Genomic DNA, 25,223 nt, shown 5'->3' on the forward strand with positions numbered 1-25,223 from the left:
AAAACAACCATATACTAAAATGGGAGAATGAATTAATAATCCCATACCTCTTGCAGTGAGATCAACATTTAAAAGTGAGACATTGAAACCCTAGGTACAGGGTAATTTTGGCAGAGTATCATGAACAATCCATATAAGGTCATTTTTGGAGAAATAACATTTAATCTCCATAAAGGAAAGCTTATTTGGGCAGATGCTTTGAAGAGCAGCCATGGGGGGCACCATAATTGATACTCAAAAGAGCCTATGCCAGATCATTTTTATTACACCCTTGTTTTCCAAAGTTTCGGGATTCCAAACACAGTCAATCCAAACTTGACCCCATAAGTAGACTTTATAACATAACACTAATGATATAAGAGGAAACAACTGCCACAAGCAATTAGGCATAATGAGTAGAATAAATCATGAAAAGTAGAAATAGGACCAATTCCTCTGTTTTTTAACAAAAAAGGTTAAGTGGGTAGCTTCAACCTAAGCTCAAACTAACTACTTTGGATAGCTTAACAAAATACTCAATATCCTCTGACAAGTTACCAACCTCTCTGGCCTCAGTTTCTTTATCTGTAAAATGGGAATAATAATATTCACTTCATAAGGTTTTTGCAAGGACTAAGATAGCTAATATATGAAGAATATATTACTGCCTGACAAATAGTGGTGCTACATAAAGTCAGTTATTACTATTAACTGCTAAAATGTGTGACCTGCCATGAAGACCCATGGTAAGTCAAGAGACAGAACAAAACGAGTGAAAGGGAGTGGGAGGTATAGGCTTCCAGTTAGCTCACAGGAATAAAAGGTACAGCACAGGGAATATAGCCAATGGCATTGTAATACGTTATATACTGACAAATGGCAGCTAGACTTGAGGTGAGCAAAGCATAATGTATAAACATGTAGAATCACTACGTTGTATGCTTAAAACTATTATAATACTGTGTCAATTATGCTGAAAAAAAATTTTTTTATAGAAGGCAAAAAACGGAGATGATAAGTTTTTTTTTTTTTTTTTTTTTTTTATTATTTATTTTTGGGACAGAGAGAGACAGAGCATGAACGGGGGAGGGGCAGAGAGAGAGGGAGACACAGAATCAGAAACAGGCTCCAGGCTCCGAACCATCAGCCCAGAGCCCGACGCGGGGCTCGAACTCACGGACCGCGAGATCGTGACCTGGCTGAAGTCGGACGCTTAACCGACTGCGCCACCCAGGCGCCCCAGATGATAAGTTTTATACAGAGAATGATATAACCAAGTGGATTTTCCACTGAAAGAATTGATCAGATATCCATACAGTTTTTAAATATTCAAACAATAAAAACACAAAAAATATGTATCAAAACAAACTGAACAGTTTAAAATTAGAAGTAGGTATGAAAAAAGAATTTACATTCATAAAATGAATATTTACAATTCATATACTCACAAATATCCCCAAATATAAAGATGTTTAAGAAATGTTTATACCTTAAAAATGATTTCTCTTAGTCTGTCAGAGTACTTCTGATTTAAGAGCAAGGCATAAAGTATGTCAGCATTTCCTGGTTCAAACAGCAGTAAGAAAAGCTGACCTCTAGTTGGGCTGGTACGCAGGAGACTGAAGAGCATATCCAAAATTCCAAAGAGCTTTTAAAATTAAACAACACAAAACAAACAACCACTTTCATACATGGAAGCACAAATACAGTCATAAACCACAGTTATTTATCTAAATCATATATACCCTAATGTTGTAGCTTAACTGGACTATCTGATGTCTTATGAAATAGCCCTGCCTCCTACCTCCATTATGCTTTTGGCTTGTTTCCTTTTGTGTAATCCTCTCAACCCACATATTCACCTGCTGAATATACCTATAGTGCTATAACCACATGAAAAGCCATGTCTTCCATAAAGCCTTTCCTGGTCTCCTCAACATGTAATACGCAAACCTCATAGGACTTTGTATCTCTCTTACAAATATTATTATATTCTTTTTTTGTTTGTTTCAAGATTATTTATAAAGCTCTCTTACCTACCCTTGCCTCCATTAGGCTAAAAGAATGATATAACTCATTATTATATACCTATAATATCTTACTATGATTCTGTGTAAGTAAGCTTTCAGTAAATAACTCTTTGACTAAACTGACCAAGAAAACACCATTGGCAATGAATCACAGCAGGTGGCAATACAGCTATTATGAAATAAGGTAGCTATCATTACTCTAAATAAAAACAAGCTTCTGAAGTAGTCTAATCTTACAGAGAAACAGCATAAGTTAACTCATCTATATAATATTAATGATGAAGTCCTGTAAGCACTGAGTACACAAAGAATACTTCATTGAAAAGCACAAAATATTTGAGTCAATATAAATTAAGGCTGCTCAAGTTTGGTGTTGAGAAAGAGCACAGAAATAGCAGTAAATATACTTGGGTTCTATTCCTAGGTTTGTCAGCTGTATGACTTTTTAAGTCACCTAATCTTTCTGAATATATACTTCCAAATGTGCAAATGGGAAGGTTACTTCCTGGTCCGTACATTTAAAAAAAATTTTTTTAATGTTTTTTAAATTTATTTTTGAGAACGAGACAGAGCACAAGCAGGAGAAGGGGTGGGGGATGGAGAGAGAGAGAGAGAGAGAGAGAGAGAGAGAGAGACACGGAGACACAGAATCCAAAACAGGCTCCAGGGCTCCAAGCTGTCAACACAGAGCCTAATACAGAGCCTGACACAGAGCTTGAACTCACAGACTGTGAGATCATGACCTGAGCCAAAGTTGGATGCTTAACCAACTGAGCCACCCAGGCGCTCCCTTGTCTGTATATTTTATATCGGTGGTTTGCAAATTTTACCATGCGCCACAATCACCTGGAAGACTTGGTTCAGCAGTTTTGCATTTCTAACAAGTTCCCAGGTAATTATGGTCAGGAACCATACACTGCGAACCACTGTCTTACAGAGTAGTTCTGAGGTATAAATGAAATGAATAATGTATATATAAAAGTATCTAAAAATAGAAATATAATTTACTCTTTATGCAAGATTTTTATAAACCTATGTTAAATTCATGTTAGAAATCTGTCCAGTATCTTTGATAACAGGTAAATGTATATTATGTGGCCTATAAAAATAGTCTTCAGAAGTGCCAAAGCAACTACTTCCAGATACTACTTTCTAGCTACTTAAAATATTTTATTACATTACCAACTACTTTATTAAACTTATAGTTAGGAGATAAAATTTACTTCTTCAACTGCATAATATTGTATTATATCTAATAAACATTTTACTCTTAAAGTATGTTTACAAATATTTTTTTTAATGTTTTTATTTATTTTTGAACAGAGAGAGACAGAGCATGAGCAGGGGAGGGGCAGAGAGAAGGAGACACAGAATCCAAAGCAGGCTCCAGGCTCTGAGCTGTCAGCACAGAGCCTGACATGGGGCTCAAACTCACAGAGTGTGAGATCATGACCTGAGCTGAAGTCAGACGCTTAACCGACTGAGCCACCCAGGTGCCCCTAACGTATGTTTAATATATATGTAATTTTAAAAGAAGATGATGTAGCATCTTAAGTGTGGGGGAAAAAAGTGATCTGGAGCATGATACCTGTTCTTCTTCATTGATAGCAGCTATGTAACCCATAATACTTTGTATCTCTTCATGAGTTCCACCTTTGCACAGAAAATATTTAATTAGTCCATACAAAGAAGTCCTTATTGTTCGAATGTCATCTACAGACAGCTCACTGTATTTACAATCACTCCTGGAAAAGAAAGTAAAATGCAAGAATTGAAATTTAAAATTTTTATAGTTTAGGGGCGCCTGGGTGGCGCAGTCGGTTAAGCGTCCGGCTTCAGCCAGGTCACGATCTCACGGTCCGTGAGTTCGAGCCCCGCGTCAGGCTCTGGGCTGATGGCTCAGAGCCTGGAGCCTGTTTCCGATTCTGTGTCTCCCTCTCTCTGTCCCTCCCCCGTTCATGCTCTGTCTCTCTCTGCCCCAAAAATAAATAAACGTTGAAAAAAAAAATTTAAAATTTTTATAGTTTAGTGCTTTTTTTATACACAAGAATTCATAGTATAAAAAAAGATGTGTCCATGTTTCATGGTATCTGTTTTTTCTTTTTAAGGAAAACCTTTTAAAGCTAGGAGTTGCAATGACAAAGATAAAAATAGTTAAAACAGCTTCTTTTATTTATTTACTTACTTACTTATTTATATTTTAGAGACAGAGCACACATGAGCAGGGGAGAGGGAGAGAGAGAATCTCAAGCAGGCTCCACACTCAATGGAGCCTCATGCGGGGAGCGATCCTATGACCCTGGGATCATGACCTGAGCCAAAATCAAGTCAGATGCTCAACCGACTGAGCCACTCAGGGGCCCCTAAATAGTTTATATATATTTAAACAATACTAAGGAGAAGACACAGTTGTAAGTGCTTTACACATTCTTAATTCTTTAGTTTAATCCTCAAAACCACCATAGGGTGTCACAGGTTTATTATCTCCTTGTCACAGACACAACTTGAGCAGAGAAATTTGAGTAAGTTACCTACAGCCAGTTGATGAAACATAAGATTCAAACCCAATATATGTGATACATTGTTCATCATTTTAACCTCCACATTTTCCTGTCTCTCTGAAGTTAAAGGATATTAGAATTTCTGGAAAATAAATAATCTAGAAATTCCAACCCAGTGGCAGGCAGAAAACAGTATCGAACTGAGAAGGAACAAGGACATCATACCCATAATAAATCCTAAGTGTATCTAGGAGAAACTGCACACCGTACTTCTTTCGGAAAACTCTCCTGCTGTCTTTGATGATGGTGGAAAGATACTGTATATGACCTAAAATACAAAGTTCACTCTTAAATGATATGCCTAAAATAAAATCCCACAAATAGTTATAAATTTCTAAAACAATTGTAAAATTTGATCCAACAGCCTGCTCTCTCACCAATTCGGAAGGGAAAATCTCCACGGTTCCAAATACGAAAGTCAAAGAGTAAATACTGATACATTTGTTGCAGGAGCTGCATATTTTTCTCTAATGATACCTGTTCAATTAGTAACTGAATTGCCATCAATACATTAACATCCATCAAGGCACTTGGCACCTGAAATCCAAACAGATGAGGGCTCTGTAAATTTCAGCTTAATTATCATTAAGCTACATTTAAATTACAAATGATTAATTCAGAATATCTACTAAGTATGAGAATCTCTGTTACAAAAATATAAACAACTTAAACTTTAATTTTTCCAATGTCTGCTAGAACATATTTTCCTAATGTCATATTCCTAAAATCATATTTAACAAAGATCCCAAATACCAATGTTAACAAAGTCCTATATACAAAGATTATACACTATTATGTAAGATTACTAATTCTTGTAAAAATGTGATTAAGAGTAGGATAAAATACCTGCTTGTGAAATAAAATCACATCCACTATTATAAATGAAGCCATAGTAGTGTAATTTAAAATAATATTTACCTAGTGGGAAAAAAACCCTAAAGACAAACTGCTAATTACAATCATTAGCCACATCTGCAAATTTGTTAAATTTGTGCTCACCTTCTGAAGTAAGGCACCAAGAGTGGCAACTCCATGGGAGTGAATAAGATTGTCCTGGTTGATGGGATGTCTTTGAATAAAGTGTTTCACAATCAAGATAAATGTTGCAATTAGATTTCTCTCTAATCTTGACTCTGAGGAATTGTGAACATGTCATTAATGATCATATTACTCTAAATCATTTTTATAACACATTTTCTATATCATAATGCATATAGTAACAAACAAGAATTTGGTTGAGCAATTTGCCTCCAAAGGTCACTTGCAGAATGCAAATATCAGAGAAAGCAGCAACTGCATATTGTATACTTGCATACACATGGAAACATTTTTTTCTACCATAAGTTTAGCAATGCTGTTATATTTCCATTAACAGGAGAAACTGAGGACAATCAAGAGTAAAACCAACATCTTAATTTTTCTGACTAAAGTATTAATGAACTTTCTGAATTACATTAGTAAAATTAGGGATGGGCTGCTTCAGCTACAAATGGTTAAATTTCTTCCTAAGGGTGGCAAGACATTTTAACCTATTTTTCAATTAATTCTCAAATTTCTCAATGACTATTGTGTGTTAATTTCATCTTAATACCTGAAGCCTTTGTGGAGGTCAATACCACCCAATCTCCTTCTACAGGTGTTACCAATTCAGAAACTGTACTTTCATTCATTCCTTCAGAAATCTGTCCTTCACCAAAGTGGCTGATTTGTTCCAACAGAGGAAACAGTACATTTAATCCACCTATACAGTTTATGATGTCCTGAAAAAGAAAATTACAATCTTTTAATCTTATAAAACAAGAGCAATTTTGTCATTTAACACCCGCACAGCATGTGTGACATTAAAAATGTGCTGAACTTTCAGGCAATGTACAAGATAGCCTTAAGCTAAAGGAACCTTAATTCAGGGAGATGCTTTGAAGAGTAGCCACAGGATGGGAAGTTGCACAGGGTGGGGGACACCTGGATGGCTCAGTAGGTTAAGCGTCCTGCTCTTTATCTCAGCTCAAGTCTTGATTCAGGGTTGTGAGTTCAAGACCCATGTTGGGCTCCATGCTGGGCATGAAGCTTACTTAAAAAAAAAAAATGTAGCTAGGGGGATCACCATAATTAATACTCAAGAAACACTATGACAGACTATTTTTACCACACCTTTGTTTTCCAAAGTTTAGGGATTCCAAACACAAGCAATCCAAACTTGACCCCATAAGCAGACTTTATAATGTAACACTAATGATATGAGGAAACAACTGTCATAAGGCAATTAAGTATAATAAACAAAATAAATTAAGAAAAAAATCATTTGGTGGTAGAAATATGACTGACTCCTCTACTTTTAGTTAACAAAGAAATTGAAGTGGGTGCCTCTGAATGTCAAAATGACTATTTTGAATAGCTTAACAAAATACAGTCCATATTCTTTGACAAGTTAGTAATCTCTCTGGCCTGAGTTCCTTCATCTGTAAAATGAGGATAATAATTCCCACTCTGTAAAGTTGTTACCAGGATTAAGTAAGGTAATAAATGAAAATGAACTGGTACTACCCACCCAAGGTTAGCCATTATTAAGTGCTAAAATTTTCTGAGCTGCCATCTAGAAAGTTTCATTCTTTACACAACCCTCTTCATACTTTTTGTCTTCATGCTGATATTTTTTTTAACATTTAAAAAAGTATTTTATCTCTGAGAGAGAGAGAGCGCGCACACGCAAGCAGGGAGGGGCAGAGAGAGAGGGGGACAGAGGATCTGAAGCAAGCCCTATGCTGACAACGGTGATCCTGATGCAGGGCTTGAACTCACAAACTGCGAGATCATGACTTGAGCTGAAGTCAAACACTCAATCACCCCTTTCATGCTGATTTTTAAAAGCTATGTATAGTAAGCAAATTAAGTTTTTAGATGGCAAGTATTTTTTTTTCTGTCATGTAACTTTTTTTGTGTTTGATTGTGCTTCAGTATAAAAATACAATGATCCTTTTCTTGTTAACTCTGATCCCATATGATTTCCCCATAGCTGTATCTCAAGGCACCAAAAATTACTTTGATTTTTAAGTATAATGTATGGCACAAATAATCAGCTTTCTATATATAAGTAATACATGAGAACTAGCCTTGTAAAACCAATCTCAGAAGTGACAGCAAAAGTTAACTTATGTAAGGGCAAATGCTACATATCTTACTACTTTAACAGATATGATTAAGTGGTCTTATCTCACAAAGAGAAAAATGCTTTATACCACATAACATGAGACTAACATTAATTAATGGATTCATTTTTATACAGGCAGAACTATCCTAATAATGTCTGTTCCATTGAAACAATAAGCATATTTGATTGGTGTTAACTGAGGACAAGATAAAACGGATTTTTTGCTAATTTATCAGCAAGTCCCCTTAAAATATCTTTTATATTTCTTTTGATTTTACTTAAGCTATAATTTCTATTGAAGAAATATCTTTTAGAAATAGGATATCTCTGACTTGACTTTCACAGTAATCTAAATAACCTTTATTAATTTAGTCACTCAGTCAAAATGTTATTGCATATCCCTGTACCAGGCACTGGTGAAAAAAGCAGCGGTACCTCTTTTCAAAGTTCTTAAGGACTACTGGAGAATCAAGCTCTAAATTACCAAGCAAATTATTATTCATCACACTAAGTGAAATGATAAACTATTGTAAGTATTCATGACAAGAGCAGTTAACTCAGTCTTGGAAAATAAGCAGAGGCCTCTATATAGAACCAAAGACATTATGTCCAACTGTCACATATATATGAGGAACATCCAAAAGTCAGACAAGATATGACAGCTCCAGAGGGGGATGTGGGGAAGAGGAAAAGTCACTTATCTTTAGCTTTAGGGAGGAAAGATCGAAGTACGTTAAAAGCTAATAGACGGGAGACTGTTGACAGAATCATGTGATACAGGAGAAAAGGGATAATCAATGAAGTCTCTGAGAAGGTAAAGGATGAAATCTGTCACATAGTTTTAGGAATGAAATACCTTAAAAGTGGAGCAATGATTTTAAGGTAGTATTATTTTTCTTAAGGAAACTGTTAAACAGTTTAAGGAGGTAACTAAGTTTCAAGCAAATTAGTCCTTCAACTACTTGTTTATACCTCAAACTGTATATCTTGCTTGCAAACATTTTCACTGAGACTTATTATTCAGATCAACCTGGTGGTACTAAAAAGATAAATTCTTTAAAAGGATCTGTAAACTTACATAAGACGTTGCTCATCATTAACTTACCTTAATGTCCCAGTTCACTACTTTGTTTCCTGTTAATCTTCCATGCAAACAATTAGTAGATAAATCAAGACAGATTGAATTTTTGCAAGCCTAAGAATAAAAGGAAAATATGGCCAACAGCTAAGCACAATGAGGACAAAAACATAACTTTATATATGAAATATTTCGCCATAATTTAAAATGATAAAATGCTTACAACATTAAGTTTAGTACTGCTATTCTCATTGCCTCTTAAAAGAATCAGGGACTAGATTCTATTTTTTCTTTTAAATATAAATTATTGTCAAATTGGTCTCCATACAACACCTAGTGCTCATCCCAACAAGTGCCCTCCTCAATGCCCATCACCTACTTTCCCCTCTGCCCACTCCCCATTAACCCTCAGCTTGTTCTCAGTATTTAAGAGTCTCTCATAGTTTGCCTCCCTCTCCGTTACTTTTTTTTCACCATTCCCCTCCCCCATAGTCTTTTGTTAAGTTTCTCAAGATCCACATGAGTGAAATCTGACTGATTTATTTCACTTAGCATAATACCCTCCATTTCCATCCACGTTGCTGCAAATGGCCAGATTTCATTTTTTCTCATTGCCAAGTAGTATTCTATTGTATATATAAACCACATCTTCTTTATCCATTCCTCAATTGATGGACATTTAGGCTCTTTCCATAATTTGGCTATTGTTGAAAGTGCTGCTATAAACATTGGGGTACATGTGCCCCTATGCATCAGCACTCCTGTAAGGGACTAGATTCTAAAGGACTCACTCATCAAAAGCAGGTCACTTCTACCTGTCACCTGATAGAAGAGCTATAGCAACAAGTTACTCACCAATCACTGGAGTTACAATTTTTTCTCTTTTAAGAACAAATTGATGGTGGCCAGAGGGGAGGGGAAGGGAAGGGAGTGAGGGTGGGGAGGGACGGGCAAAATGAGTGAAGGGGAGTGGGAGATCCAGGCTTCCAGTTATGGAATGAGTAAGCCACAGGGATGAAAGGTACAGCACAGGAAATACAGTCAGTGTTATTGTAATAGTGCTTATGGTGACAGACAGGAACTACACTTGTAGTGAGCACAGCACAATATACAGACTTGTCAAATCACTGTGTTGTACACCTGAAACTAATGTAACATTGTGTGTCAACTAAACTTCAAAAAAATTTTGGGAGGGCGCCTGGGTGGCTTAGTTAAGCATCTGACTTGGGCTCAGGTCATGACCTTGAGCTTCAAGAGTTCGAGCCCTGCATCGGGCTCTATGCTGGAGCCCCCTTCCAATTCCGTGTCTCCTTCTCTTTGGCCCTCCCACACTCGTACTCTCTTCCTTCTCTCAAAAATAAACATTAAAAAAAATCTTTAAAAAATAAAAAATCCTATAAAGTTAAAAAAATTAAAGTTTTAAACCAACTTATGCAAACAGCTTTTGGCTATTTATTTAATTATTTTGAGAGAGAATGAGCAAGCAGGATAGAGGCAGAGAGAGAGACAAGTGGGACTCGATCCCATGAATCATGAGATCATGATCTGAGTTGAAATCAAGAGTTGGATGCTTAGGGGTGCCTGAGTGGCTCAGTCGGTTAAGTGTCTGACTTCGGCTCAGATCATGATCTCACAGTTCGTGAGTTCAAGCCCCACATCGGGCTCTGGGCTGACAGCCTGGAGCCCGCTTCGGATTCTGTCTCTCCCTCTGTCTGCCCTCCACTGCTTGCACTCTGTCTCTCACACTGTCTCAAAAATAAATAAATATTTTTTAAAAATTAAAAAAAAAAAAAAAAAAGAGTTGGATGCTTAACCTAGACTGAGCCACCTAGGTGGCCCAAGATTTTGAGTCTTTAACAAATTCAGTGTTCTATTCCCATGAGTATTTCCCTAGGCATAATTTCACTGGTACACTTAATTATGTGATTAAAATGTGAGATACAGAAATCACAAAACAGGGCACCTGGGTGGCTCAACTGGTTAAGCATCTGACTTCAGCTCAGGTCATGATCTCACGGTTTGTGGGCTCAAGCCCTGCATCAGGCTCCATGCTGATGGTGCACAGCCTGCTTGGGATTCTCTCTCTCTCCCTCTCTCCCTCCCTCCCTCCCTCCCTCTCTCTCTGCCCCTACCCTATCTCTTTCAAAATAAATAAATAAACTTGGGGCGCCTGGGTGGCGCAGTCGGTTGGGCGTCCGACTTCAGCCAGGTCACGATCTCGCGGTCCGTGAGTTCGAGCCCCACGTCAGGCTCTGGGCTGATGGCTCGGAGCCTGGAGCCTGTTTCCGATTCTGTGTCTCCCTCTCTCTCTGCCCCTCCCCCGTTCATGCTCTGTCTCTCTCTGTCCCAAAAATAAATAAAAAGCGTTGAAAAAAAAAAAAAAAAAATAAATAAATAAATAAACCTTAAAAAAATCACAAAACAGAAAAACATATTATATAAAATTCTAATCACAGGCATAAGACACTTTTCCTTCATGTTATTGACAATTCTGGATACATTCATATTAAGAGTCTAGTCTGCAATTCTAGAAATTATCAAATGTATTTGTTAACTTCCATGAAGGATTATAAAGCATATAACTTCACATCCAATCTGTGAATTTGCAGATAATGAAGCATCCTCGAATCCAATTACCATTCAAAAAAAAAAAAACAAAAAAAACAAACTACTACAAATTTTAGCATAAATGATGCATCATTGCTTTCTTCTTAAGGCAACTGAGAAAAGATGTTTTAATAAAACAAACGGAAACTGAGTTTACACTTAACTCAATGTAAACTATATTAGTCTCAAAGACAGAAATGTCTTTCTCCCATTACTACCTCAGTTTGGGTAGCATGTATCTATGACCTGTCCTCATACAATACAACTTCTAATGGCATGACTGCTTCCCGTCTCCTATCCCTCCAATCCAACTTTCACAATGCAGCTTGAGACCTTTTTCTAAAATGTAAACCTTACCATATTTTGTTCTTCTGCTTAAAATCCTATCCACTGCCTACTACTTGGCCTGCCATAGGAGGCTTGCTATAATCTGGCCTCTATGTGCCCTCTAATTTCATTTCCTGCCATCTTCTCTTCCTACTTGCTTAGTGCCCTAAACCCAAATATACGTAGATCCCAGTTTTAAAGTCTATGCCTTTGTAGGTGCTGCTTGTTACATGTGGCACATCCCTCCTCAGCCCTGCCTTTTAAAACACAAATCAAACCATCTTTGCTATGATCTGAAAGAACTAACCACTCATGCCTTTATATTCTCACTATATTTTATACACAATTCCAACACAGAAATACTGTATAGTGGTTAAGGATATGCACTGAACAGACTGAATTCTAACTCCAGCACTACCATTCACTAAAATTATGAGGCTAAGCAAGTTGCTTATCTTTACTGAGCCTCAGAAAACCACACCTCATAAAAGACACGGGTGATACCATACATCCCTTAGAGTTTTTATGAAGGTTAAGTGAAATAATACATATAAAACATTTAGCATAGTGCTTAATATTAGTGTAAATACCCAATAAATGGTAGTTAAAAAGAAAAATGCTCATAAAATTACATTGCACTCATTTTTTTTACATATTTACTTCAGTTTGGGTTATAAGTTTCTTTTTTTGTTAATTTTTTTTAATGTTTGTTTATTTTTGAGAGAGACAGAGACAGAATGCAAGTGGGTTGGGGGAGAGAGAGGGAGGCACAGAATCCAAAGCAGGCTCCAGGCTCCGAGCTGTCAGCACAGAGCCTGATGCGGGGCTCGAACTCACAAGCTGTGAGATCATGACTTGAGCTGAAGTTGGACGCTCAACTGACTGAGCCACCCAGGCGCCCCTGGTTATAAGTTTCTTAAAGCCAGACACTGAATTCATCTTTAGATCTTAAAAGTTCAGCACAATTCTTGGCATGGAGAAGACACTCAAAAAATTATAAACAATGGATGGTTCAACACCTCTTACAAGCAATTACAAAAATGAAAAGCTGTTGACTCTCAGAAAATCTTCAAGAGCAGCTTTTCTCAAACTAGCATTTGTTAAATAAGTGAGATGGAAAAACAGAATGTGTTCTATGTTCAAATAACTGGACAAAGAGTAGGATAAAACAAACATAAACTAAATTTTTTCTAATAAGATTTTTCAAGTATATGATCAATCTCCAAAATGGATAAACAGAATACAGCATTTCCCCAAACTCTGTTAACCACACAACACTTTTTATCATGATGTATCACTGTTTCAAGAAATATTCCTCCAAAAAATTGTTTTATTGATGTATTTGTCATACTGAGTTTCTTGAGGAAAAACAATAATACCTATTTTCTTATTAGAGAATTTTTGCTGTTGGAACTTCCAACTACTGGAAGGAAGTTCCAACAGTAAAAATTCAACCTGATGTTATCAAGTTTAAATTTGGAAAGAGAATAAATATGACAAACATAATGCCACAAAGACTCAGTTAACTAACATGTATCTAGGACATGCTATTAAATATATCAGTGAGATTAAATTCAATTATTTCCTATATATTTAATAATAACAGTAAAAAGAAAATAAGTATATGATCTAGCCCCTGCCAAGAAAATAAAGTCTAGTTCAGTAAACAAACATACTGAAAAAACGTGTTACAAAAGGCAAACACTAAAAAAAATAAGGGTCCTAAGAGACTTTATAACCAATGCAAGGCATGAACCTTGATTTAAGTTTTTTAAAAGGCTAAACAAAATATTTTTGAGAAAGCTGGGAAAATCTGAATGAGTTATACAGTACATAAATTATTGATAATTTTCCCAGGTAGGTTAATAATTACATAAATACATAGCTACATTGATACCTATGTCAATGTGCCTTCACAAAAGACAGGCAACAGGTGTCAACAGGTGTGGCAAAATTGGTAATTGGTGAATTCAGGTGGAGAGTATGGAGTATACATGATTTCACTTTACCATTCTTTCAATTCCTCTCTAGCTTGAAATTATTCAAAATAAAAAGTAAAGGGGAATACAAATGCTAGGTGAATTTTATTAGGTCAGATATCACAAATTAAGTATTAAAGTAGTAAGTTATGACCATGTACTAGCTGGCTAAACTAGAAAAAAAATTCTATAGTACATAATCTCACAAATAAAAGCATTTTCTGTGTCAGTGTTAACATTTAGTACAATGAAGGCAACTGACACTGTTTATGCCACTTTCCCTTTTCTTCTCCCAGTTCTTTCTCTCAGACTTTACGGACCTCAATTACTTTCACTAGGTAGGTCTTTGAAGGAAAAAGGACTATGCATGCTATGCATATAGGTAGTTTCTTTTTTCTCCTTCTGAAGTAAACATTTCATTTTTTTGGTTTGTTTTCTTGCTAGAATTACATTTAAAAAATAAACAAAAAAATGTTAACCATAATTCTGTTTAATCTCCCCTTCCAAAAAAGTGGGATAATCCAAGTTTAAACAGTTTCATTTCCTGAAGTCAATTCATTAGTAAAACTTCCCACCACAACGATTCCTACTCATACTATATGATTCCTCACTCATACTACTGGGATGACATAATCAAAACATTTGAATACTAGTTGAGAGTTGGACCTCCTCTTCCTTTGAAAATGAGTAATTTTTTTTGGGGGGGGGGGGGGCGCCTGGGTGGCTCAGTCGGTTAAGCTGCCAACTTCGGCTCAGGTCATGATCTCGCAGTCCGTGAGTTTGAGCCCCGCGTCGGGCTCTGTGCTGACAGCTCAGAGCCTGGAGCCTGTTTCAGATTCTGTGTCTCCCTCTCTCTGACCCTCCCCCATTCATGCTCTGTCTCTCTTTGTCTCAAAAATAAATAAACGTTAAAAAAAAAAATTAAAAAAACAAAAAAAGAAAATGAGTAATTTTTAAATTTAATTCAAGACTATCCTTCTCAATTAACCACTGAAATGACAAAAGGAACAAAAAAGGAATTTTAGTTCATAGCACAGTTACAAGTAGATACAGTCCATGCATTTACTCTCACCTTTGCAGTATAGTGAAGAAGGATGTTACCAGACAGGTCAGCCATGTCAGACTCTTGAAATTTCCAAGGGCTTAAACAGTTTGGACCTGAAAATTATTTACACACACGTACATAAACATCACTGAATATTTTTGGCCTCCTTGATTCTGTGTAATCAGGACAAAATTTAAAATTAAGTTGTTTCCCCCTCAGGCAAGTTCAAAAAGATCGAAATCATACTATGCATATTTTCAGACACAACGCTATGAAACTTGAAATCAATCGGAAGAAAAAATTTGGAAAGAAATGAAAACTTGGGAGATTAAAGAACATCCTACCGAAGAATGAATGGCCAAGACATTAAAGAGGAAATAAAAAGTACATGGAAGCCAATGAAAATGATAACATGACAGCCCAAAGCCTCTGGAATGCAGCAAACGCAGTCAGAAGAGGGAAGTATATAGCAATACAGGCCTTCCTAAAGAAGGAAGAAAGGTCTCACATATACAACCTAACCTCACACCTTAAAGAGCTGGAAAAAGAACAGCAAATAAAACCCCAAACCAGCAGAAGATGGGAAATTATAATAAAGATTAGAGCAGAAATTAATTCTATTGAAATCAAAAAAACAGAAGAGATCAATGAAACCAGGAGCTGGTTCTTTGAAAGAATTAACAAAATTGATTAACCCCTAGACAGTCTGATCAAAAAGAAAAAGGAAATGACCCAAATAAAATAAAAAATGAAAGAGGAGAGATCACAACCAATACTGCAGAAATACAAACAATAATAAGAGATTATAAGCAATTATATTCCAACAAATTGGGCAATCTGGAAGAAACGGAAAATACCTAGAAAAATACAAACTACCAAAACTGAAAACAGGAAGAAATAGAGAATTTGAACAGACTGATAACCAGTAAAGAATTAGTAATCAAAAACCTCCCCAAAAACAAGAGTCCAGAGCCAGATGGCTTTCCAAGGGAATTCTACCAAACATTTAAAGAAGTGTTAACTTCTATTCTTTTAAAGCTGTTCCAAAAAATAGAAATGGAAGGAACTTCCAAACTCCTTCTATGAGGCCAGCATTACCTTGATTTCAAAACCAGACAAAGATCCCACTAAAAAGCAGAACTATAGATAAATTTCCCTGATAAACATGGATGCAAAAATTCTCAACAAGATAGTAGCCAATTGGATCCAATAATGCATTAAAATAATTATTCACCATGATCAAGTGGCATTTATACCTGGGATGCAGGGCTGGTTCAATATCTACAAACAAATCAGTGGTATATGATACTAATAAAATAAAGGACAGAACCACATGATTCTCTCAATAGATGCAGAGAGAGCATTTGACAAAATACAGCATCCTTTCTTGATAAAAACCCTCAAGGAAGTAGGGATAGAAGGATTATAACTCAAGATCCTAAAAGCCACATACAAAAGACCCACCACTAATATCCTCAATGGGGAAAAACTGAGAGCTTTCCCCCTAAGGTCAGGAACAAGACAGGGATGTCCACTCTCGCCACTGTTATTCAACATAGTATTGGAAATTCTAGCATCAACAATCAGACAACACAAAGAAATAAAAGGCATCCAAATCGGCAAGGAGGAAGTCAAACTTTCACTCTTCACAGATGACATGACAATCTATATGGAAAACCCAAAAGATTCCATCAAAAACCTGCTAAAACTGATCCATGAATTCAGCAAAGTGGCAGGATATAAAATCAATGCACAGAAATCAGTACACCAATAATGAAACAGCAGAAAGGGAAACCATGGAATCGATCCCACTTACAATTTCACCAAAAAACCATAAAATACCTAGGAATAAACCTAACCAAAGAGGTGAAAAACTTACATACTGAAAACTATACAAAGCTTATGAAAGAAATTGAAGAAGACACAAAAAAATGGAAAAATATTCCATGTTCCTGGACAGGAAGAACAAATATTGTTAAAATGTCAATACTACCCAAAGCAATCTACATATTCAATGCAATCCCTATTAAAATAATACCAGCATTCTTCATAGACCTAGAACAAATAATCCTAAAATTTGTATGGAACCAGAAAAGACCCCGAATAGTCAAAGCAATCCTGAAAAAAAAACCCAAAGCTGGAGGCATCACAATTCTGGACATCAAGATGTATTACAAAGCTGTAATCATCAAGACAGTATGGTACTGGCACAAAAACAGACACATAGGTCAATGGAACAGAAGAGAATACTTAGAAATGGACCCACAAATGTATGGCCAACTAAGCTTTGAGCAAAAAATATCCAATAGAATAAAGACAGTCTCTTCAACAAATGGTGATGGGAAAACTGGACAGCGACATGAAGAAGATGAACCTGGACCACTTTATTACACCATACACAAAAATAAACTCAAAATGGATGAAAGACCTAAATATAAGACAGGAAACCATCAAAATCCTCAAGGAGAAGGCAAGCAAAAACCTCTTGGACCTCTGCTGCAGCAACTTCTTACTCAACACGTTCTCCAGAGGCAAGGGAAACAAAAGCAAAAATGAAGTACTGGGATCTCAGCAAGATAAAAAGCTTCTGCATGGCAAAGGAAATAATCAGCAAAACTAAAAGGCAACCGAAGGAATGGGAGAAGATATTTGCAAATGACATATCAAATAAAGAGTTAGTACCCAAAATCAACAAGGAACTTACCAAACTCAACACACAGAAAAAAGCAATCTAGTGAAGAAATGGGCAAAAGACATGAATAGACACTTTTCTAAAGAAGACATCCAGATACGGGCGCCTGGGTGGCTCAGTCGGCTGACTTTGGCTCAGGTCATGACCTCACAGTCTGTAAGTTCGAGCCCCACATCGGGCTCTGTGCTGACAGCTCAGAGCCTGGAACCTGCTTCAGATTTTGTGTCTCCCTCTCTCTCTGACCCTCCCCGTTCATGCTCTGTCTCTCTTTGTCTCAAAAATAAATAAACATTTAAAAAAATTAAAAAAAAAAAAAAAAGACATCCAGATGGCTAACAAGAGACATGAAAAAAATGCTCAACATCACTCATCATCAGGGAAATACAAATCAAAACCACAATGAGATACCACCTCACACCAGTAAGAATGGCTAAAATTAACAACCTGGGCAACAACAGATGCTGGTGAGGATGCGGAGAAAGAAGAACCCTTTTGCATTGCTGGTGGGAATGCAAACTGGTGCAACCACTCTGGAAAATATGGAGGTTCCTCAAAAAATTAAAAATAGAACTACCCTATAACCCAGAAATTGCACAAGTAGGTATTTATCCAAAGGATACAGGTGTGCTGTTTGAAAAGAGCACGTGCATCCCAATGTTTACAGCTGTGCCACTGGCAGCACCAAAGTATGGAAAGAGCCCAAGTGTCCATCAACAGATTAATGGATAAAGATGATGTAGTGTATATACATAATAGAGTATTACTCAGCAATCAAAAAGAATGAAATCTTACCATATGCAACAACATGGATGGAACTAGTGTGTTTATGCTAAGTGAGATTAGTCAGAGAAACAAATACCCTATGACTTCACTCATATGAACAATTTAAGATACAAAACAGATGAACATAAGGGAAGGGAAACAAAAATAATAACAAGGAGGGGGACAAAACATAAGAGACTCTTAAATACAGAGAACAAACTAAAGGCTGCTGGATGGGTTGTGGGTGGAGGGGTGGGCTAAATGGGCAAGGGACATTAAGGAGGACACTTGTTGGGATGAGCAGTGGGTGTTTGTTACATATAGGGATGAATCACTAGATTCTACTCCTGAAATCATTATTGCACTATATGCTAACTAACTTGGATGTAAATTTTTAAAAAATAAAAATAAATAAAATTAAAGTTATTTAACAATATGAATTCTGTAAATTACTATACATACAACATTGCCATCAATTTTAACAGATGAATAACGAGAATGACACAGATAATATAGTACATGATATTTGGTTGTTTTTCTATTTTTCCTTTTATTAAAGAGAGCTTGTTAAAATAAATAAATAAATAAATAAATAAATAAATAAATAAATAAATAAATAAATAAATAAATAAAATTAAGCTGTTTCAAGCTACTCAACACAGTTAAACCATACTAGCCAAAATGAACTTCATTTTGGTATCACCTTCAATTCATCTAAAACCTAGGGGCGCCTGGGTGGCGCAGTCGGTTAAGCGTCTGACTTCAGCCAGGTCACAATCTCGCGGTCTGTGAGTTCGAGCCCCACGTCAGGCTCTGGGCTGATGGCTCGGAGCCTGGAGCCTGTTTCCGATTCTGTGTCTCCCTCTCTCTGCCCCTCCCCCGTTCATGCTCTGTCTCTCTCTGTCCCAAAAATAAATAAAAAACGTTGAAAAAAAAATTTTTTTTAAAAAATAAAACCTAGAAAAGTTGTGGGTGGTTCAATCTCCACTATAGAAAGGAAATTTTATACAGCATTAAAAACCTAATATCAAATATAACAAAATTTACCTATTAATTTATCTAATGTTAAGTAATTTAAATTTAGAAGAAAAATAGCAAAATAACCAACAATGTGAAAAGATATCATAGAAATTGAATAGTAAATGAATAGTACTAAAAAAAAAAAAAGAAATGCAAATTCAAACAAGGTTCCACCTTACATCAATAAAAGGAGGAAACAGTATTGACCATTCCTTGTGTTTTTTTTTTTTTTTTTTTTTTTAAAGTTTATTTATTTATTTTGAGAGAGAGAGAGAGAGAGAGAGCATGGACGGGGCAGAGAAAAAGGGAGAGAGAGAATCCCATGTAGGCTCCACACCATCAGCACAGAGCACAATATGAGGCTCAAACTCACAGGTCAGTTCTTAAATATTATCAACATACATGTAAAACACTCTAATTATGTGAGGGATGCAGGTGCTAAATAACCTTGCGGCAATCATTTTGTAATATACACGTCTATCAAATCATTACACTGTACATCTTAAACTTACATATGTTTTATGTCAATAATATCCCAATCAAGTTGAGGGTGGGCGGACAGGGAATGTAGTGGGATTTTTCTTCCCTTTCAGCTTCCATTACAAATACAAATACAGTCTTCAGATCAAATATATTCTTCAAAATATATGTAGGCAGCAAAAAAAAAAAACCCACTAAGTTTAAACAGTATGACTGTACATGCTCACCTGCTAAATACAATGCCTTCACCTGAGGAGGCTGTAGTCCTTCATAAAATATGATAACAGACCCTAGCTGGCCCTCCAGAGATGTGGGACATCCCCATTCACTATCTTGAGTTCCAGCTGATATCAATTTGGTAATCAATTTTGATTTTTCAAGTGTTCCTCCCCAGGAGGCTGATGACAGAATTCCACCAAATGATGTCCGATGAGGGATAATGGGGGAAGAAAAAGGTGGATCTGGGATTTGGGATGGTGGAGGAGTGGTGGTTCTTTGCCCAGCTGAACCAATGCAGCAGGAAATAAAAGGCTAAAAATTAAGAAACAAACAAAATAAATTACACCATTTTAATTATATCTCGATCTTCAGATTGAAAATAAAACAGCACATAAAATTAAAAAAACAAATAGATGGAAAATAAATTGTAAGTTTTAATTTTATTGGATCATAATGTGTGCATGTGTGTGCATACATAAGAAGCCAATGAGAGATGTTACTTTTGGCCTATGGGATTTGGATGTGTTACTTTTATAATTCACATTATATCCTGTAAATTTTGAAATTTTAATGAGTGTTTTTAAAAACTTTAACAACTTTACTATAATCTAAAATAAAGGAAACTACTTTTCTCCCTTAAAATTTATAAACAGAACTACACATTAGTATAATAACACTAATTACAGGCTATCCTAAAATGAGCATCAGGATGAACATCAATAAGAAACTACTAGAATCAGAGAAGCACCTGGGAAATAACAGATTTCATTACCTTCAAAAAAGGCTCTTTTAGAATTATCTAAGAATTCTCAGAGAACTTTTATAATAATATTTTTTTTCCATTTCTAATACAATATGTAAACAATCTTTATTTCTGATTTTTTTAAACAGAGCTATTACAAATTGCAGCTTTTATTTCTGATTCTTTTCCCCAAATACATTTTTGAAAATAAATCAGTGTGCTATTTCCCAAGCTTACATCCTACAATCCTGATGTGTGAATCACTGCTACAATAATATTCTTTAAGAATCATCTCAATAAGTTCCATCTTATATTTGACTACAATGTAAAGGCTTAAAGTTTCTTCATTACTGTTTCAAATTCAGTGAGGATGGAAAAGAGACCATCATAATAGTCTCTAAGTATTTTGTACACTTGGGAGGGCTTTATTATTATTATTCTAAAGATTTTATTTATTTTTAATTTTTTAAAGTTTTTAAATTTATTTTGAGAGAGAGAGAGAGAGAGAACACACAAGCAAGGGAGGGGCAAAGAGAAGGAGAGAGAGAATCCTAAGCAGGCTCCACACTTGCCAGGCTCAACCCCAGGAACCATGAGATCATGATCTGAGCCAAAATCAAGAGTCTCAAGAATGAGACACTTAACCTACTGTGCTACCCAGACATCCCATGGAGGGGTTTATTAAATGATCCTTTGCTCTCCTCTATTCAATTTCTTTGGCTTTCCCATTTTAGGTCTTTTTCCCCATAAGTTTTTTATTACATTTGTTTCTTCTTTGAGTTGTTTTTCTTTATTACATGTTGTCCAACTTCATCTAATGATGATAGGCTAACAGTATTAAATATTAACTTACTATATCTTAGAACATACAAAACATTTTAAAATCCCATGGTCCCATAACAAGTAGATAAGGTGTGCTTACTTCATTCATGGCAGGAAATCTGAGAGGGGCAGAGACCTTCTGCTGTCCGTTGTCATAGATATAGACAAAGCTCTGACCAAAGGGTCTTTTTCCAGGCATGTGAACAATGGTTATGTTGTGCTAGTAAAGTAAAGCATACATTTAAAGACTAAAATTACATTAAATCTTTGGAATGACAAATGTTTTCAGAGTATTACTCAATTAGTTTGTGTGAATAGCAGAACATTGAGATTAAGCATAATTAAATGCTGGTTAAAATTCTGTTCTTAAGAGTGAATGACAATTTTTTCTGTAGTACTACAAAAGCATTTATATATGTTCTAGCAACTTATACACAACTGTAACAAAGTATCTTTCCCGTATTTTCCAAGTCTGAGTATTCTTTAGAATCAATTTTCCTAATGAGAAGCATTTTATACTTTAAGAAAAGAGAGATGCAACGCTATTAATAATTTATGTTCTCATTTTAAATTGAATTCCTAAACCAAATCTGATTCTAGAAAACATGAAAGAAATGGAAATATTTACTTTTAATTGTTTAGGAGAAAAATTATTACCGCTGAGTTTATAATGAGGATGCTAATGCTATTAACTTCCTTATAAATTTCAACATAAGCAGAATTATGAAGTGAAAATTAATCAATGCTCAAAAAGGAGATAATTCCTGATGTACATTCACCAAATGTGTGATTTTAAAGAAAAGAACCAAAAAGTTAAATGTGATGTCCTAAAACCTTACCCAGAGGGAATCACAGAAACTGTGGTCAGGAAGCATAACTGCAGCATATTCTCTTTTTGTGCACACTGCAACAACCAGCATACCTGAATGGGTAATAAAAGCTTCAAAACCCATGCCACTTCCTGTAAAAAAGCTAACAAAAATATATATTATCAGAACTTTTGAAGTCAGTTCAGTTTTATCACTGAATACACACAAAACCGTAAGATCATCATGAATATCTTTATCAATAATGCTGTGAATTACATTCTATTGCCACACATCAGTCCAACCTCATATCAATGGTAATTCCTAAATCTTTTATGGGCTTAATGGTTTAACAAATTATAAAAGGTAGCCAGAAGAGTGGAATTCCATTATCAAACAAAAGTAAAATGATAAATTTTGAAGATTTCAAAATTCTTTCAAATAGGATTCAGAAAGCATGAATAAATGTCTTAAAAATCACAAGGCATTAAATTTATTTAAAATTATCAGTTACCAAAGTAACTAAGTTTGGATGTACATACACATAGGTTTTGTGATCCTTCATATAAATATAGAGCACCTTTAATGGAACATAGAGATCACCATTCATTTTAAAATTTATTACTTTTTTCTCCACTTTTATCATACTTTTAAGAAGGAACTTTGTTTCCAAACTAACCAAAGACCTACCAAAATATTTGACATATGTAATCAGTATCATGAAAGCGATAAAACACTTATAATTAAAGTGTACGCCCTAAGGATAAAGCGGTTTCAGCTAAACTGTTGTACATTTAAAAACTAGATGCTTGAAAAGCTTTTTCCTGTTTGAGAATTACAGCATATATTGTTATGACAGTATTCATCTATATTCCATAACTCGTATCAGTACCTGTACAATTGTTTTCTTTTTCCTCCTTTGTTAGCATTGCCAAGAGTCAACTGATCCTGATCTAAGCAAAACCAAGCATTGAAAGAAAAGGCAGACCCTGGCCATTTCTGTATGGAAGGCACAGAGATTCCTGCCATACTATGTGACAAATTAAAATACTGCAGTGCGCTCTCTAGACTTTGTTTTCGGGCCATTGTCAGAATTGCTCGAGTCACAGGAGTAGTATAAGGGTGAATATACTCAGATTCATCCACTCTCAGCAATCTTAGCAGCTGACGTATTTCTTCTGAGCTCACTGACTGACTCCCCAAGGAACCATGAAGTGCAATCAAGTTCTCAGCACAAGTTCGATGGAGGGAAGAATGGGAACCAAGGGTTTCAATGATGTGAATTCCCATGTTTGCATTGACACAAGTAGTTCGACTCTGCCTATTAATACAACAAATTCTTTTCAGCCAATCAGAAATGAAGATTTGCAGATCATGGGATTCTAGCTCTGGAAGCCACTGGATAAGAAGCAAGAGAGGCTGGACATTACTAATGCCCAAAATCCCAACTGAAGTGTGGTCACCCTCTACAGCCTATAAAGCAACATAAAAGACAAAAGGTTAGTAACCATTTTGGATATGGAGATAATGGAACTTGTTTAATACAGCGAAAAAACTCACCATATTCATAAGTTCTTTAAGTAGTTCTAGCGGTGGCTGACCCAGGGATTTTAAAACCTCAAACATATGTGTATAACCAATTCTTTCTTTAAATACTTCCTAAGGGAAGGGAAATAAACACATCAAAACATACTTTCAAAGACTGAATTTGTTGATTATTTAAAATGTTGAATAATACCCATTTCAGTTAATACTGAAAAGACGGAGTACAGTATTTGCTTCTTAAATCACATCTTCATCTTTTTTTAATTAAAAAAATTTTTTAATGTTCATTTATTTTTGAAAAAGAGAGAGAGAAAGAGAGAGAGAGAGAGACAGAGTACAAGTGGAGGAGGGGCAAAGAGAATGAGGGAAACACAGCATCTGAGGCAGGGTCCAGGTTGTGAGGTGTCAGCACAGAGCCCAATGCGGGGCTTGAACCCATGAGCCGTACATGAGACCATGACCTGAGCTGAAGTTGGATGCTTAACCTTACTGAGCCACCAGGCACCCTCTAAAATAGATTCCATAGGTCTTCTGAAATATGATGTGACAATAATCTACCAAATGTAAAATAAATGAAATTAGCAATAATTGTATAATTGTATATTATAAAAATATTATATAAATTTCAGATTAGGGTACAACCACTTTCATCTTCCCTTGATTTGTAATTAGTACAGTATTACATGAAGTCAAAACAAAAATGGCAAAAGAATGAGAAGACTTTGGGGGTAACAGGAGCCAGGCAGCAGTCTCAAAAGACTAGAGTCCTGGCAATTTTGAGTGGTGACAGAAAAAACTGGGTAATTTTCTCTCTTCTTTTTGTATCTAAATGGATTGAATTTATCTCAAACATCAAGTTCATTTTAGAAAGGTCTAAGTCATATGTATTTTTGAACTAGTGGGCACACAAAGTCATAAAGTAAAATAAAAAGACAACAAAAATCTAGTAATGCTAAACTGGTCCAGTAAATCAGGCAAAAATGTATACACTTTTATTATAAAATCAAAAGATTTAAACAAAATGAGTAAGACTGGTTGTCTTTAGGGAGAGGAACTAGTTGGCTGTGAGCCCAGTGGTAGAAAGAACATTTTTTTTTTAATTTTTTTTTAACGTTTATTTATTTTTGAGACAGAGAGAGACAGAGCATGAACGGGGGAGGGTCAGAGAGAGAGAGGGAGACACAGAATCTGAAACAGGCTCCAGGCTCCGAGCTGTCAGCACAGAGCCCAACGCGGGGCTTGAACTCACGGACCGCGAGACCATGACCTGAGCCGAAGTCGGACGCTTAACCGACTGAGCCACCCAGGCACCCCTGAAAGAACATTTTTTTCCAAAAGGTATTTTTTAATACTAATTCAAAGGGATACATGGACCCCTATA

General features: G+C 35.8%; 1 protein-coding gene across 3 annotated transcripts in view; it reads right to left on the reverse strand.

Moving 5' to 3' along the window:
• Nucleotides 1–25,223, reverse strand: part of NBEAL1 (neurobeachin like 1) — a 187,267-nt gene that overhangs the window by 91,101 nt on the left and 70,943 nt on the right. For all 3 annotated transcript variants that reach the window (XM_058708591.1, XM_058708582.1, XM_058708601.1), the window contains 13 exons: nt 23,858–23,956; nt 23,190–23,770; nt 22,331–22,463; nt 21,592–21,711; nt 19,936–20,239; nt 14,782–14,867; nt 8,824–8,913; nt 6,162–6,330; nt 5,570–5,703; nt 4,948–5,107; nt 4,736–4,838; nt 3,598–3,754; nt 1,469–1,627 (listed from right to left, as the gene is read on the reverse strand). In XM_058708591.1, coding sequence (XP_058564574.1) covers nt 1,469–1,627; nt 3,598–3,754; nt 4,736–4,838; nt 4,948–5,107; nt 5,570–5,703; nt 6,162–6,330; nt 8,824–8,913; nt 14,782–14,867; nt 19,936–20,239; nt 21,592–21,711; nt 22,331–22,463; nt 23,190–23,770; nt 23,858–23,956 — 2,295 coding nt within the window. The remainder of the gene's footprint in view (nt 1–1,468; nt 1,628–3,597; nt 3,755–4,735; nt 4,839–4,947; nt 5,108–5,569; nt 5,704–6,161; nt 6,331–8,823; nt 8,914–14,781; nt 14,868–19,935; nt 20,240–21,591; nt 21,712–22,330; nt 22,464–23,189; nt 23,771–23,857; nt 23,957–25,223) is intronic.

The sequence above is a fragment of the Neofelis nebulosa genome, chromosome 2, assembly GCF_028018385.1.
Source record: "Neofelis nebulosa isolate mNeoNeb1 chromosome 2, mNeoNeb1.pri, whole genome shotgun sequence".
NCBI classification, from domain to species: Eukaryota; Metazoa; Chordata; class Mammalia; order Carnivora; family Felidae; genus Neofelis; species Neofelis nebulosa.